We start from the raw sequence: 15791 nt of genomic DNA on the forward strand, positions 1-15791 counted from the left end.
TTTTTTTTTTTTATTTTTTGTCTTTTTTTTTAAAAAAAAAAAAAAAAAAAAAAGCATCTTGCCTGTTGTTCATATATTTACACAAAGAAATCTAACGGTCTAATGATAAGGCAATGCTTTATGTTTCAAAATTTAGCCAAGGTGGTGAGCAGCACTTAGAATGAATGGATAAATTAGGGAGGAGTGGTGACAAAATAGAGATGAGATCTTGGGGACTCAGATTAAGGGTAAATAGAGAGCATTATGGAGCCATAGAAAAGTAAGAAATGAGGCCCAGGAGGCACAGAAAGAAAAGACTATGTAAATAAAAACGAATGTGAACACAGACGGAGTCAAAGAATGTTAAAGTTGAAGCAGAATTGGAGAATGTCAAGTTCTTTTAGTCCAATCATTTTACAGTGGGAGAAATTGAGACCCAGGGCAGTGATCAATGCATTCTAGTAAGTGATTTACCCTAGATCTCAGGGTGGGACCCTTCCTACTGCTGTAGGTGTGAGATGGGGGAGGACACAGGACAGAGGCAGGGACTGCTGCTGGGAGCCAGAAAGTGGAGAGAATAGCTTGAAGACGAGCTAATGGGGAAATGAAAGGCCAAGTAAAAGGCGTGTTGTGGAAGGCAGTGGGGTTTCTGGAATAGGGAAGTGTGCAGAGGGTGAGATTTCTGCTGGCAAAGAGGGTGTGAGGGGGTAGAGTGTGACACTGGGGCAGGGACAGGACACTGGAGTGCTGAGGACAGTGCTCTCTAGCAGGAAAACCACCCACTGAGGTGAGCTTGGGGGAGGGCCAGGTAAGAGCCCAGGGAAAGGCAAGCATGAGGATGCCTGTGGCCTGAGCACCAATGGGGTGAGAAGAGGGAGCTTGGGGAAGGCTGGTGACAGAGGAAGAGCACTGGGCTCCCCCAGAACAGCCAGGACCCTCAGCCAGGCTGGATTATAGTCAGAGGATGTCCCACCCATCTCAGATTATTCTTTGGGGGTCCTGTGTGTCTAGAGGGCCTATATAACCATCTCCTTCTCTCTCTATTGCATTTCATACAGATTTCAGACTTGCATTTATGTTCATAAGTGTTCACTGGTACAAATTGCCTTGTCAGTTTCCCTTTTCACAGATCCCACTCCTTTCACCTCCCCCACCCTTTTTCTTGTGGAATGATATATCTATATGAGCCTTTTTATATAAAATTGACATACATAGTAGGAGTTTGGATTATTTTTCATGAAAGTAATTGAAATATTTTAAGCATCAGCTTGACATGATCAGGTGTACATTTTTATAGCAATTCTGAACCAGAGTGCTGAACAGATAGGGAGAGGGTTTGGATTGTGTTGCATGAATAAGGGCTTGTGGCAGTGACCTGGGTCACATAGGATGAAAGCATTTGGCATTTGGGTCCCAGAATCAAATACGATAAAGCAGTGATTTAAATGCTTTGCATGCATGTAAATGATTGTCAACACACACCCACACTCAGAAACCATAATGTGGGTTAGAGAGACTAGGTAAGAGGGATGAGATAAGAAAGAGGGGCCATTGAGAACGTTGGGAAGAGGTAATGGCAAAGTGCCAGAGGAAAGGGGCAGTGAGGAGGGAGGTCCAGTTGGGTGTATAAACCAAAGGAATTCTTCTAGATTAAAAGAGACTGGAGCGGAGCAGCTGGGCCCGTGGGCCATGGCCACTGCGCCTGCGCGTCCGGGGCCTGTGCTCCGCGACAGGAGGGGCCGCAACAGTGAGAGGCCCATGTACCGCAAAAAAAAAACAAAACAAAACAAACAAAAAAAGAGACTGGAAGCAGAGCAATTGTTTAATATTACCCTCTTATTTAACAGATGTGGAAATAAAGGATTGGGGGGGTGAGATAACCTTTTAACATCACACCGGAGCTTTTCTGAAGTAATAAATATGAAGAAAGCTGAGGTCAAGGAGAACAGCTGGAAGCCAGAGACTTTAAAAAAAAATCTGCAAGTCAAGGGCTGGAGCGGAAATGAGAGGCAGAGTGTGAGGGCAGAGCTGTAGAAGACACAGTATTTCTGTGACGTGCAGTGTGGGTGAGGAAGAGATTTGTCAGTTGGAAGAGAGAGGAAGTCACAATAGAGTACTGAGAAAAAGGTTTGCTGAAATTAGAGATCAAACAGCAGCTCTGAGGGTCAGAAGTTCCCAACGCAATGCTGCTTCTGCCACTTCTATTGCTAGCAGTTATTGTCCCAGGTGGTGACAGTAAGGATGGTAAGAGGAACTCTGGAAGCTCCCAGAACAGGTGCAGGGGGTCTGGATGAAAGCATGCTGCTCCAGCCCTCTACGCCCATTCTGGAGGTTGGGGATGGAGCTAGAAGCCTTGGGGCAGGACAATGTTAGGCTCTGTGTTGTTGCTCAGACTCTGGGTTCTTTATCATTTCATCCTGATTCTTTCTTTCTCCTCACTCTTCTTATCCTTCCACCACCCACAGCCTTCCAGGGGCCAACCTCTTACCATGTTATCCAGATTTTGACCTTTGCCAACAGCACCTGGCCACAAGGTCAATCCTCAGGCTGGTTGGATGATTTTCAGATTCATGGCTGGGACAGTGACTCGGGCACTGCCACTTTCCTGAAGCCCTGGTCCAAGGGCAACTTCAGTGATGAGGAGATTATTGAGCTGGAGGGCCTATTCCAAGCCTACTTCATTGGATTCACCAAGAAAGTACAGGAATATGTCAGTAAAGTCCAGATTGAATGTGAGTACAGTCCTCTGCTCCGGGGAGATTCCCAATGGTTTTTCTCTCTCCTGGTTAAGGCTATTACTCTCTTGGATCTTGGTCCCGTCCTCCCACTTTACCCAACTGCATGCACACACTTCTCCAGAGTAGTCTCCAACTCTGACTCCACACCTCCAACAAGTATCCCAGATTCTTCCTGTTTCTTGCACCCCTGTGTGATAAATGAAGGTCCCCCTTTGTAACCATCTCCTGGTTTGTTTGTGCATAACTGGCTTCTCTCTAACCCCAAGGACAAAGCCCTCACTTCTCCACTCTGTGCCTGAGTGAACTGAAGTGTGACTTCCTCCTCCTCCAATCCGTCTCCTCAAGCATCTCCTGCTGATCCCTTCTCTCAGTGTAACTCTCCCCTTCACCCTGGAATGCTGTACTCCTGAGTCCATCACAAGCTGCTCCCCTTCTCCCCTCATGCCCACCCTACAGCCTTACAGCAGACCATCCCCACCATTTATGACATGCATACCTTTCCCCAATGCTCTTCTTTCTGAAAAGGCTCTGAATACTGCAATTAGTTTTTGAGTCATCCCACATCTCAGACCTTTCTCCCACCCCCCAAATCCAAAGCCCCACGTCCTTTCCCCATAACTTTCTTTCTTGTTTGCTTTTTAGTAACTTTGTCCCTGTTTTCCTTGTATCCAGACCCCTTTGTGATCCAGTGCATAGCAGGCTGTAAGTTGCATTCTGGGAAGTCCATAGGAAGCTTTTTGAGGGCAGCTTTAGGAGGACTGGATTTCGCGAGCATTAAGAATCATTCATGTGCACCTGCCCCAGAGGGCGGCAGCAGGGCGCAGCAGTTCTGTGCACTCGTCTCTCAGTACAAAGACATCTGGGATATCATAGAGACGCTCCTCTCAGAAACCTGCCCTCGGTTTCTCCTTGGTGTCCTCGATGCAGGGAAGGCCGAACTACAGAGGCAAGGTTAGTTCTTTTCTCTTCATAAGACTTTTCTATTTCAGGTCCTGCCACTTTTGAATTCAAGAGTAGGAGGTACCTAAGGAGGGAGGGGCTTAATCAATAAATGATTTGATTCCCATAAGAGTAGAAGAGGTCACTGTCCAAACTTGTGGGTTTCTGAATGCCTATGCTCTAGATTAGAATCATAATCTGACAGTCTCCCTGCCTCTTCCTGCCCCAGTGAAGCCCGAGGCCTGGCTGTCCAGTGACCCCAGTCCTGGGCCTGGCCGTCTGTTGCTGGTATGCCATGTCTCAGGATTCTACCCGAAACCTGTGTGGGTGATGTGGATGAGGGGCGAGCAGAAGCAGTCTGGCACTCAGCGAGGTGATACCGTGCCCAATGCTGATGGGACATGGTATCTCCGAGTAACCCTGCATGTGACGGCTGGGGAGGAGACTGGCCTGAGTTGCCGAGTGAAGCACAGCAGTCTAGGAGACCAGGACATCATCATCTACTGGGGTGAGTAAGGACTGGGGCCCAGCTGGGAATGGGAGGAGATGGTCCTCAAGCACAGAGGAAGGGACTGGGAAAATGGAGGGATTTGATGGATGAGATAGGGAGGGACGGGGGTGGGGAAAGGAATGGAGTGAGGGAAGGAGAGAGAGAGAGAGGCAGAGAGTCAGAGAGAGAAAAAGAGACAGAGAGATAGAGGTTGAGATTTATTCCTGGGACTACAGTTCCAAGAGGAATGAAAATAGATGATCTAAGGTATAGAAGAGATAAGAATGAAGGACTTATAGACTGGGTGGGATGTGGTAAGAGGGAGAGACAAAGGGTGGCTGTGGATATATGATATCCAGGAATATGAGGGAGAGAATCACAGATGCCTATGCGTCAGAAGCTGAGAGTGGTGGTGCTGACACTCAGGTGGGTAACAAAGCCAGGAGAACTAGAGAATGGGTTTGAAGTGATATCCCTGTGTCCTCTCCCAATTGCCAGGTCACTCCACCTCTGTCAGCTTGATACTTTTGGCAATATTAGTGCCCTCCTTGGTCCTTTTGATATGTCTTGCATTATGGTTTTTGAGGCGCTGGTGAGTTTTCCTTTTTAATCTTTCTTTTTTGTCCATCCTCTCACTCTTTCCCTCCATTTTATCTATTACATAGTTTAGCCTCAGTATTTCCAGCAGACCCTTTCCCATTTCTTCCCCACTCCCATCTTTAGGTAAATCTATTTTTTAAAAAAATATTTATTTATTTATTTGGTTGTGCTGGGTCTTAGTTGCAGCAGGCGGACCCCTTAGTTGCAGCACGTGGATTCCTTAATTGAGGCAGGTGGGCTCCCCAGTTATGGCTCATGGGCTCCTTAGTTGTGACATACAAACTTTTAGTTGCGGCATGCGTGTGGGATCCAGTTCCCTGACCAGGGATTGACCCAGGCCTGCTGCATTGGGAGCACAGAGTCTTATCCACTGTGCCACCAGGGAAGTCCTGATAAATCTATTTTTTAAAAATTGTGGTAAAATATACATGACTTAAAAACTTACTGCATTAGCCATTTTTAAACATACAGTTTAGTAATATTAAGTACATTCACATTTTGTGCAACCCATCTCTAGAACTTTTTTTATCTTGTAAACTAAAACTCTGCCCATTAAACCACATTCCCCATTCCTTGCTCCCCTAGTCCCTGGCAACCACCATGCTACTTTCTGTCTATATGGATCTGATTACTCTAGGTACCTCATATAAATGGAATCATCACTATTTGTCTTTTTGTGACTGGTTATTCCACTTAGCATAATGTCCTTATAATTCATTCATGTGGTGGTATGTATTAGAATTTCTTTCCTTTTTAAGGCTGTTTTGTTTATCCGTTCATCTGTCGATGGACATTTGGGTTGATTCTACCTTTTGGCTATTGTGAATAATGCTGTTATGAACATGGTGTACAAATATCTCTTATGTAGAACAATTTTTTGCTTGTGATCTTAACAGGTCCTTTCAGAATATCTCATGAGCCCTCACCATGTCTCCATTTCCATTTGGGATCAGTAACCAGGAGTCCAGAAACTCTGTCAGCCCAGGAGTCAATCTCATCGTATTTCATCAAATAATCATCAGATTTGGACAAATCAGAGTGCCCATAGTTTGTAAGATAAATCACAATTTATACACTAGCAGAAAAATAATTAAAAATTGTTATTATGAGACAATATCAATAGTAGGGTCCACTCAGATTTCATAGATGTGAGGTGAGAAAGAATATACCTCGGAATAAGTGAAATGATGTCCATGACTTAACAGTGACATCCCCTTGGCTTCTTATTTGAACTCTTTTGTTGTGATTCTGCTGAAATATCATTTGTTAAAGTGAGCTAACTATAATTATGCTGAGATAATTGTATTTGCAGAGATGCTGAACTATTTTAACATAGTATCTCTGTCTCTGCTTGGATGATTTTCTAACCATGAGGGCCAGCTGAGCAGCTTCTTTCTCCAGGAAGCCTTCTTTAATGCTACAGTGAAAGTAACCCTCCCTTGTGTGCTGTCATGCAGAGATCCACATTACTCTGTACCCACAACGTTGCAGTTCTTTTTGTTTTTCTTTTCTTTCTACTTATAAGTTCCTGGAGAGAAAGGTTTGCTCTAGATGGATCCCAGGCAAGATCTCTCACTTGCATATGTGTTTGTTTAATAAAATAATCTAAGTTGCTATAACTGCCACGTTAATGGTCTTTTTTTTTTTTTTTTTTCAATATTATCTCCTTCCTTTTTTTCCTCTTTAGTTGACATTCTAGAGTTTCCTCTTATTGAGATATTCTCACATAGCAAAAAATATCACGCTCTCCTTGTTTCTGCCCTGAGCTCCTCTGGAGAAAACCACTTCTGCCCATATTATAACTACAGTTTACATATAAAGATTAATCAGAAAAGGATCCTGTTTCTCATTTCCCAGTGCGAATGCATGAGAGGCAGGATGGGTGAGGAGTAATAGTACAGATGGGTTGTTAAATATTCAAGCAAAGAGTCAAGAGGGCTTTTCTTGCTCTCAGGGACTTTGATATCTGTGGTTTATCAAGTCAGTTACATTGTTGACTTTATGTTTATTGATTCTTTTGCTTATTCCACAGTTTTCTAGAAACCTCATTAAAAAAATCCAAACTCATTTAATTAAAAGAATAGGAAGGGGGAAGAGGGGAGAATTTGGGTATATATATATATATATATATTTATACACACATATATATATATATATATAAATTTTATTTTACTGTTTGTGTTTAATGCAAATCAATCCCATAACATGAGAAGTTACTCTGAACCAAAGCATAAATACACAAACACAATATACAATCCAAAATAGATGTACAGCATTCAGGTATGAAACAAAAGAGAAGGTTCGTTCACACACATAGTAGCTTGAGATCTGTTGGGTATGGTTGTTCCAGTGTAGATTTCTAAAGATGGAAAAAAATGACTTTGGTTATCAAGACTATTGTGGCCATATTAGATTTTGGAACATCTAAGCATCAGTGTATGATCATGCGAACAAAAGACTTAGGGAGTGTCTATTTTTAAAAAGGTTTCCGTGCATCAAGGCAGTTGTGAAAAGATTTACTTTCCAAAATCAAGCCCACTTTAGGCTTAGGACCAGGTTCTAACTATTTAAAAATATTGATTGATAACAGAAAGTGTTCTGAATGTGGCTATTCTGATTCAGTTTTAAAAAAAGTATTTACAGAAAAGAGTATAAAAGTTTTTCTGAATTTAATGTAAGCAAGCTTCCAGTCTTCCCTTGCCAAATATATTTGATTTATAGTTTAGCTCCTTCACATATTTGCTTTTTTAATTTCAAGATTTGTCAATCTTACCTTCAAAACAGATCATTTTTTAAACTGTAAAAAGTATTCGACATTATGCAGAAATAAAAAGCATTTTGAAATTAGTTGAGATCAATATAATTCTACTCTTTGTTATCTGTTTAGCTAAATGAATCTAGTGCTCTTTTTGAATAAGAATAGTTGATAAGTATAGAAGCAAAATGTACTCGTTATGCTTGGATTTGGGGTAGATTCCAATCCATCATTGCCCTGGTATATATCAATGACTATATAAAAATTCAAATGCAATGTCAAACCCAATCCCCAAGGGAAAGATTTCAGTTCCCAAGAGAACAGTGATAGCTTAACATAAAACTTTCTCTAGGGTACATCAGCATTAAATTAGTACTGCTGAAACAACCCATTGAGGATTTACAGTAGCACCTGGAAGTTCCTTCTAATGTACATATAAATAGAATCACAGACGCTTTCTGTTTTACCTCATTGTTTTATGGCCTTATAAATTTAATGAGCCAAATGAAAACTGAATCTCTGTTCTACATCTCATTCTTTATCTCTAAGTAAGATAAAATCTATTCTTTCAAGGTAGAGTTTTATGTGTCCATACTTCTTAAGCCACATTTAAGGAAATCGTCTCTTAACTAATTTTGGATGTTGTCTCTCTTCATCTTGTACAGGAAACTCCAGCAGATTTAATATTAGCATTCATCATCTAGTCAAACCCTTCACATGCTCTTCAAACCAATCAAATTTGGGATCCTCAGCAGTTTCTGTCAATAAAATAAGGTGTGGAACTAGCAGATTAATTCAATGAAGACCTGTTTCTTTTTTTCCTTTGTCACACTGGATGTCTGGATGCCATGTGAATTGGGTTTAGAGGATGGAGAAGTATAGATGTTTCTTGGCCTGAGTCTCTTAACAGTAGAGATGTAGAAGGGAGAGCGAGATCACCAAGAGACCGGCTGTTGACTGCAGAGCACAGTCATTTGCCTTGGTGGTGGCATTCGCTGGATTGGGGGCAGCTGAGGTATGCTGGGAGGAGTTTCTTGAAGGTGTTACAACAGTTGTTTGATTTGAATAAATCTGCGTAGGTAAGAGCAGTGTCAGAAGCAGCAGCCCCCATCCGAGCCTGGCCACCATTGCTCTGCCCATGTCCGCTCCGCCGGTGTGCAGCGCATCTCACTGGATGCGGGGTGCGTGGAGGACTGTTGGCTCCGGGCGGGCGCAGGCAAGGTCTGGGTATATTTTCTGAAGGACTTAGGAAGGGAGATCAGAGCAAGCGGAATTTTTCGGAAGCCAGGGGTACTGGAAGCAGTTCTCCCACCTGGACATTTTAGAACAACATGGACTTTAGGATTTGGGCAGGGTAGGAAATGACTGAAGACATAGTTTTTTCTCTCTGCATTAGCACAGCTGTTTATTTCTCCAGGATGCATTAAACTCCAACTCATTTTATAGAGCCAACATGCTGTCCTATGCTTCACTGCACCCTCAGCTACAGGCCAGGGCCCTGATTAGAGTGTTTCATGGAGTGTTGACTACGGACCACCAGCAGGAGTAGTACCTGTGAGCTTGTTAGATGAAGACATTTTCAGGCCCCACTCTAGACTTACTGAGTCAGAAAATCCTGGAATGGGAACTAGAATGCTGTGTTTTAATTAGCCTTTTAGGTTATTCAGATGAACATTTAATTTTAAGAAACTCTTGTCTAAAGATTTCTCAGGCTTTGGACTGTTGACACTTTGGGCTGCATAATTCTTTGTTATGGAGGGTTGTTCAATGCACTGCAGGATTTTTAGCAGCATCCCTGGCCACTACTCACTGGGTGCCAGTAGTACCTCCCCAGTTACAATAACCAAATATATCTTCAGACATTTCCAAATGTCCCTCGGGGGCAAAATTGACCCCAGATGAGAACCAAGGTCTAAGATAATGAACAGAATTTCACCTCCTCCCTCAGCACTTAGTTGGAATAATTGGTGATCCCACTTAAATAAAGCAATAGTTTATATTTGGTGGTTGAGGAAGGAGGGACTCTGTCTTGGGGGTATGATGCCTTCAAAACTCCAAGTTGCTATAGAATTTTGTTCCATAGGTAAAGCTGGCCCAGGAATGAAGTTCACAAATAGAACAGAATGATGACAGAGCCAAAGACCACATGTGGAGACTGACCTACCTCTGGATATTTTAGTTATATGAGCACAACAGATTTCATTTTTGCAGTACGTGGGCCTCTCACTGTCGTGGCCTCTTCTGTTGCGGAGCACAGGCTCCGGACGCGCAGGCTCAGCGGCCACGGCTCACGGGCCCAGCCGCTCCGCGGCATGTGGGATCTTCCCGGACCGGGACACGAACCCGTGTCCCCTGCATCGGCAGGCGGACCCTCAACCACTGTGCCACCAGGGGAGCCCTCATTTTTCCTTTTAAAAGAACTGAGTTAGAATATTTACTTGCTTAAAAATTCTGATATTACTATGCTTTCTGATGTCTTGTAACAGTTTTTCCACATTCTTACTATGCCTTTCCTTGTTTTCTTTACTCTTCTTATTCTCCTCCTTCCCCCAAGTCATCATCCCTCAAAGGTGGTTTCTTGGACTTGTGATTTTCCTCTGTGTCCTTACCTTGGAAAACCTTAATTTACCCATGACTTTAACTATGACCTCTGGATGACTGACTTTCAAAAACAGATCTTCAGTCTCAGAATATAAGGGCTTTTCAACTCTTTTTATATGAGAGTTTGTGTGCATGTGTATGTGTTTGTGTAGTTTTTGCTAATCTATAGAAATATGTTAAAAGATATTTTGTCCTTGTTTCCAGTATCCGTGTTAAATTAACTTATTAAGTTTAATATTTTATCTGTAGGTCCTTTTGGATTTTCTATGCATACTCTCATGACAGCTCTAAGTATGAAAATTCCAGTTGTTTCTTTTCAATCCTCATGATCTCTTTTATTGCATTTTCTTGCTCAGTGGCACTTGTTGTGAACAGCAGTACACTGTTGAATAGAATTGACATCTGACATTCTCATCTTTTTACTTGTATTGGATAAGAATTATTCAAGAGAATATTAGCTATGATAATTGCTGCAAGTGTTTCATGTACACTTTTTATTAGATTAAGAACACTTTCAAAGTTGCTAAATGTTTATTATTATTATTATTATGGATGGCTACTGAATTTCATTAGGGCTTATCATGAAATGACAAAATCTTTTACATATTTTTTTTTCCTTTTAATCTTGTGAGTCACACTTATTGAATCTCAAATGGTAAAACAAAATTGTGTTTCTGCAACTTATCTGTCTTGTTCATAAAGTATTATGTGGATTCAGTTTGCTAATATTTTGTTTATAATGTTTTTTAGTTCTTATAATTTCTTTGGTATTTTGAGGGTTTTTAACCTCCTAAAACAAGTCAAGAAATCTTTCCTCTGTTTTTGTTCTCTGGGAGAGTTTCTGTTATATGTTTATTTTTAAAATAAAAATTTGGTAAAATTCAGTAGTGAAGACATGTGTTGGGAAGTTTTTGCAGGGGAGGGAGTTTTAAATTTCACAGATAATTTTTAAAAATAAAAATAATGGGGCTTCCCTGGTGGTGCAGTGGTTATGAATCTGCCTGCCAATGCAGGAGATACAGGTACGAGCCCTGGTCCAGGAAGATCCCACATGCTGCGGAGCAACTAATCTCGTACGCCACAACTACTGAGCCTGTTCTCTAGAGCCCACGAGCCACAACTACTGAGCCCGTGTGCCACAACTACTGAAGCCCACATGCCTAGAGCCCATGCTCCCAAGAAGAAGCCACCACAATGAGAAGCCTGTGCATCACAATGAAGAGTAGCCCCCGCTCGTGGCAACCAGAGAAAAGCCCACATGCAGCAATGAAGACCCAATGCAGCCAAAAAACTAAAAGTAAATAAAATAAAATAAATAAATTTATAAAAAAAAAAAATATATAACTCTTTTCAAATTGTCTATTTCTTTGTGTCCTCTTTGGTAAGTTGTGTTTTTAAAGGATTTGTCCAAGTTGTTCAGAGTTCTAATTTACTGTTGGCTTGTGCATATCTTCTTTTTATCATGTTAATGTCTATAGGGTTCATAATTATGTACCCCGCCTTTTTTAACCAGATCTTAGAAATCGGTTCTCTCCCTTTTCTTTGTTTTCTCTCTCTGATCTTGACAGGAGATTATCAATTTTATAAATTTTTTCAAAAACTATGTTTTGAGTTGTTGGTTATTTCTATGATTGTATCATTTTCTTTATTATCTCCTTCCTTCTACTCTCTTTGCATTTATTCTGTTGTGATATAAGGACTCTGATCACCCAGTTCCAATGTGTGAGGGAGGGGGTTTCCTCACACAACCAAGAATCAACACTTTGGACCAGCTTGGGTGTCCTATAATTCAATTCAATTCTGACACTATCTACCTGGATATAGCATCAGATTCCACAGTTTAAGGGTTCAGACCTACAAGACTGTAGGGGGCAATCTGACTTGCCAGTCACAAATAGATTGGAGGTTCCCTTGACCTACTTCTTAGATTTGATTAATTTTCTAGAGTGGCTTACAGAATTTAGAGAAACATTTACTTATTAGATCACCTATTATAAAAGGATAGTTAAGAGCCAGATGGATGAGATAGATGCAAAGGGCAAGAAATGGGGTAAGTTGGTGGCACTTCCATGCCACTCTAATCCTGCTGTTCTCCTGACCTCAATGTGTTCACCAAACTGAAAACTCTTCAAGCACCATTCTTTTGGGTTATTTTTGGAGACTTCATTACATAGGTAAATTGATCAAATCATTGGCTATAGGGTTCAATTCAACTGCTAGTCCCTCTTACCTCCCTGGATGTCAGAGGGTGGGACTGGAAGTTCTAACCCTCCAATCACATGATTGTCTCCACTGACAACCAGCACCCATCCTTAGGTTATATAGGGGGGTTCCAAAGTCACTTCATTAACTAACAAAAGATATCTTGATTGCTTTCAAAAGTTAGGAAATTCCAAATGTTTTAGGAACTCTCTGCCAGTAGTGGCAGCTCCAAAGGTCCAGAACTACTGAAAAGAAGGTCATATACCAGTAGTGTTACAGAACACAACTTTGTGTGCCTGATGCACAGTGAGGCCAAACAAACTGAAACGTCAGAGTTTGGAGCAGAGAAAGATTTATGTAGGGCCAAGCAAGGAGAATGGGCGGCTCATGCTCAAAATTCCCGAACTACCTGATGGTTTTTTGCAGAAAGTTTTTACAGGCAAAATTTGGGGTGCAGGGTGTGTGACTTTCTTCTGTTCAGTGGTGAGGTAACAGGGCAGTGTTCCAGAAATCTGTGCTCAGTCTGAAGTTGCGATCCTCCACATGGAGGGGGTCTTGCAGAAGAACTTAAAGATATTTTTATGTAGATTTCTTGAGGAGGAACCAGGACCCTTTCCCAAGGCTGCCCTATTGTTTCTTGCTTGCTCCTCCTTTGTTTCTGCATTCTGTCCTTTCCCTGATTAACAATTGTTTGAATCTGCTTTCTGGAATTCATTGAGGGTCAAGGAGCTGAATGAAACATAATTTCTACAAACAAGAATTGGGGGCCAGAAAGGCTTTCATGCCCAGGAGGCCCAGGGTCCTGCTCAGTTTCAATCCCCCCTTTTCTTTGATACTTCTCAATCTTGAGGAGAACATGTGTTGGATAAGAAAGGGAATAACATATTGGGTATAGAGGTTAATCATAAACTCAGCAGAGAAACTCAGGTGTAGGGGGACTTGGTTTCAATCCCACCTTGTCTTTCAACCTTCCCCAAATCTTTCAGAGAACATGAGGACAACCACTCTGGGTACTTCCTGCTGAAATGGGGCATAGTCCTGCCTCAGTTTTGGGAAGGTACACCAAATTATAAATATCCCTAAGTTCCAAGTCCTGGTTCTGAGTCTGCTATGATTAAGACCTCAATCCATTGGTCTGCCAGTTTGGTGCAACAGATCCAATTCAAACTAACTTTAAGAGAGAAAACAGATCTCATTCCCTGAGGAAATCAGGAGAATAAACCTGAAACCTAGTCTGGACCCAGCACCTTGGGGAGACTTGTAGCCAGATAGCCAGTCTTTTATTTAAGTAGGGTTTAACTTCTGGTGTTATATCAACATATACACAATAGGAGCTATTGGCCACTACACAGTCTCCTTTTTTTCTGCCAACATCTGATCTACAGAATCTTATTGTCTAAAAATTTAATTGTTACAAGAGGAAACCTTGAAAATGTAAGGCTGCAGCTTCTAGCTGCCAGCAGACATTGCTTTGAGAATGGCTAGTGGTGTCCCCTAGTCTGACACAGCTCAGAAAATTCAGCAACTCAGGAACATATCTGAGGTCACATCCACAGTGGCCACCTAGTATTACCTTGGATGTCTGAACCATGGTTACTCTATTTTGACTTTCAAATGTACTTTTATCCTCAATGGCCAAAGTAGGTGTACAATGCATGTCTGGAAGTTCACAAAACAGGCCACTTTGGTCTGTAAAGTTTAAGTTACACCATGTATAAGTCAGAATGACTTCCCCATACTTCAATGTGTGTAGATTCTTCCATCATTTTAACTTTGATTGTAAATCTTTCAGTAGAAAACTTTGATGATCAAAATGTCCATTCCTCAATGCTGGGGTGAGTCAGCTGCTTGCACCAGCAATCAGCTGGGGTGCTAGGCCTCCTTTATATTTGCCTAGTTTTTCACATTGGGGGAAAACTGATCAGATATTGTGAACAAGCTCAGAGGTATGTTAATAGGGAATCATTTTATATATCATATATATATATAATCTATTACACCCATTTGTCACACAAGCATTTGTACATGTGCTTTTAGCAATAGACTTAAAGCAAGCAGTGTCATATATCATGAGTAGTTATACTCTGTGATAACTCTACTAGATAATTTTCTTGTCCTCCTGAATATTAAGGCAAAAGTGTGCTTAACACAATAGCTTTAACAGAACTAGAATTTAATATCTATTGAAACATAATATTTTTCTCCCTAATTACCCTCATCTCCATCAAACACAGCCGAATCAAGACTAATTTGTTTCCAAAATAAGTCCAGTCTATTGACCACATAGGCTCCTCCACACTGGCTTTGGTGGAACTCCTCAGGAGTCTCAGACTGAATGCCCACAAAGGCCTCTCAAGGCCAGGAAATCCATGACAAAGGCCTGCCATCAGATTCTGCCTCAGTGGACTTCTCTTTTCTAGAGGTCTCCAAAATATCAAAATTCTTGCACATGCCAGGAGATAGTTTTTCCCATTCACTTGATAAGCCTCCTCAGACCTGAGACTCTCCTATTTCTGGAGAGACCAGGCAGAGAGAAAAGAATAGCATTTCGATTCTAAACATAGAGGTGTAATTTACCCAATTGCTCTTAAGTCATAGTAGCTTGAGGGGAAGGGCTCCCTTATATCTGGAAAACATAGATCAAAACCAGTAATATTCCAGACAAAACCCCATAAACATTATAACTATATTCACCAGTTCACTCAGTAACTAATCCTTTTGTTAACTTTTTATGAAGCCACCAGGTTTTCTATCCGGATTCTTTAATTTCTTACCCAGTTCAGTGGTATAATCTGAAATTTATCAGAGACTTGTACTTGTCAAAATTTCCTTCCTATGAGTCTTCTTGAAGATAAAGCACTTTGGCAAAAGCATCAGAATACAACAATAACTGTCTTTAAATGACAGAAAGATATAAAAGTCATGGTTAAACACCTGATTATGATGTAATCAGTAAAGAAACTTGGTTACAATAACCAGAATTATGACTGGTAACATTTTATCAGGACATACCAGATTTTTAGGAATTTCATGTAATTTTTAGAATATCTGTATTAATAACATTTATCCATACAGTATAACCTGAGAAGGCTTATCATTCATTTGACAATGCTTTCCCTGTAATTTAACATACCAGGTAATCGTAGTTAATTTAATATTTGTCTGAGACTCCTCAGGGTTACTTTGAAGCATCTCAAAGGTAGCTGGAGGTCAAATTTTAGAATCTGGCAGACAATGCTTATTCATTTAACCAAAGCGAAAAGATTTCAAAAGCAAACACAGATCACTTAAAGGCAAAGAAACTCACACAATTTGTTATCAAAAGCAGTATTCCAAGAAAACTTTGTTCTCTTAACAGAGAAACCAAATCCAAACCAAATCCAAATAGCCCACTCCCAGCAAAATCCATTTACCCAACTATATTTAATCCAATCTTAGAGAATCCTGAGATTCACCACTCTTCTCAGTATTCCCTTTCACAAACATT

The 15791-nt window shown here is 41.1% G+C and overlaps 1 protein-coding gene across 3 annotated transcripts; it reads left to right on the forward strand.

Moving 5' to 3' along the window:
• The first annotated feature begins 2073 nt into the window (after nt 1–2073).
• On the forward strand, nt 2074–6365 carry LOC112403516 (T-cell surface glycoprotein CD1b-2). 3 transcript variants are annotated; one of them, XM_024751046.1, is made up of 6 exons: nt 2074–2223; nt 2445–2711; nt 3390–3668; nt 3886–4164; nt 4645–4738; nt 5643–6365. In XM_024751046.1, exons 1-6 carry the CDS (start codon nt 2163–2165, stop codon nt 5662–5664), a joined length of 1002 nt encoding a protein of 333 aa, XP_024606814.1. In that variant the 5' UTR covers nt 2074–2162; the 3' UTR covers nt 5665–6365. The 3 variants fall into 3 exon arrangements, with proteins under 3 accessions (XP_024606814.1, XP_024606804.1, XP_024606823.1); XM_024751036.1 differs by lacking the exon at nt 4645–4738; XM_024751055.1 differs by lacking the exon at nt 4645–4738 and having other exon boundaries at nt 2082–2223; nt 2546–2711.
• Nucleotides 6366–15791: the final 9426 nt, after the last annotated feature.

The sequence above is a fragment of the Neophocaena asiaeorientalis genome, unplaced genomic scaffold (genome assembly GCF_003031525.2).
Source record: "Neophocaena asiaeorientalis asiaeorientalis breed wild unplaced genomic scaffold, Neophocaena_asiaeorientalis_V1.1 scaffold315, whole genome shotgun sequence".
Taxonomy (NCBI): Eukaryota; Metazoa; Chordata; class Mammalia; order Artiodactyla; family Phocoenidae; genus Neophocaena; species Neophocaena asiaeorientalis.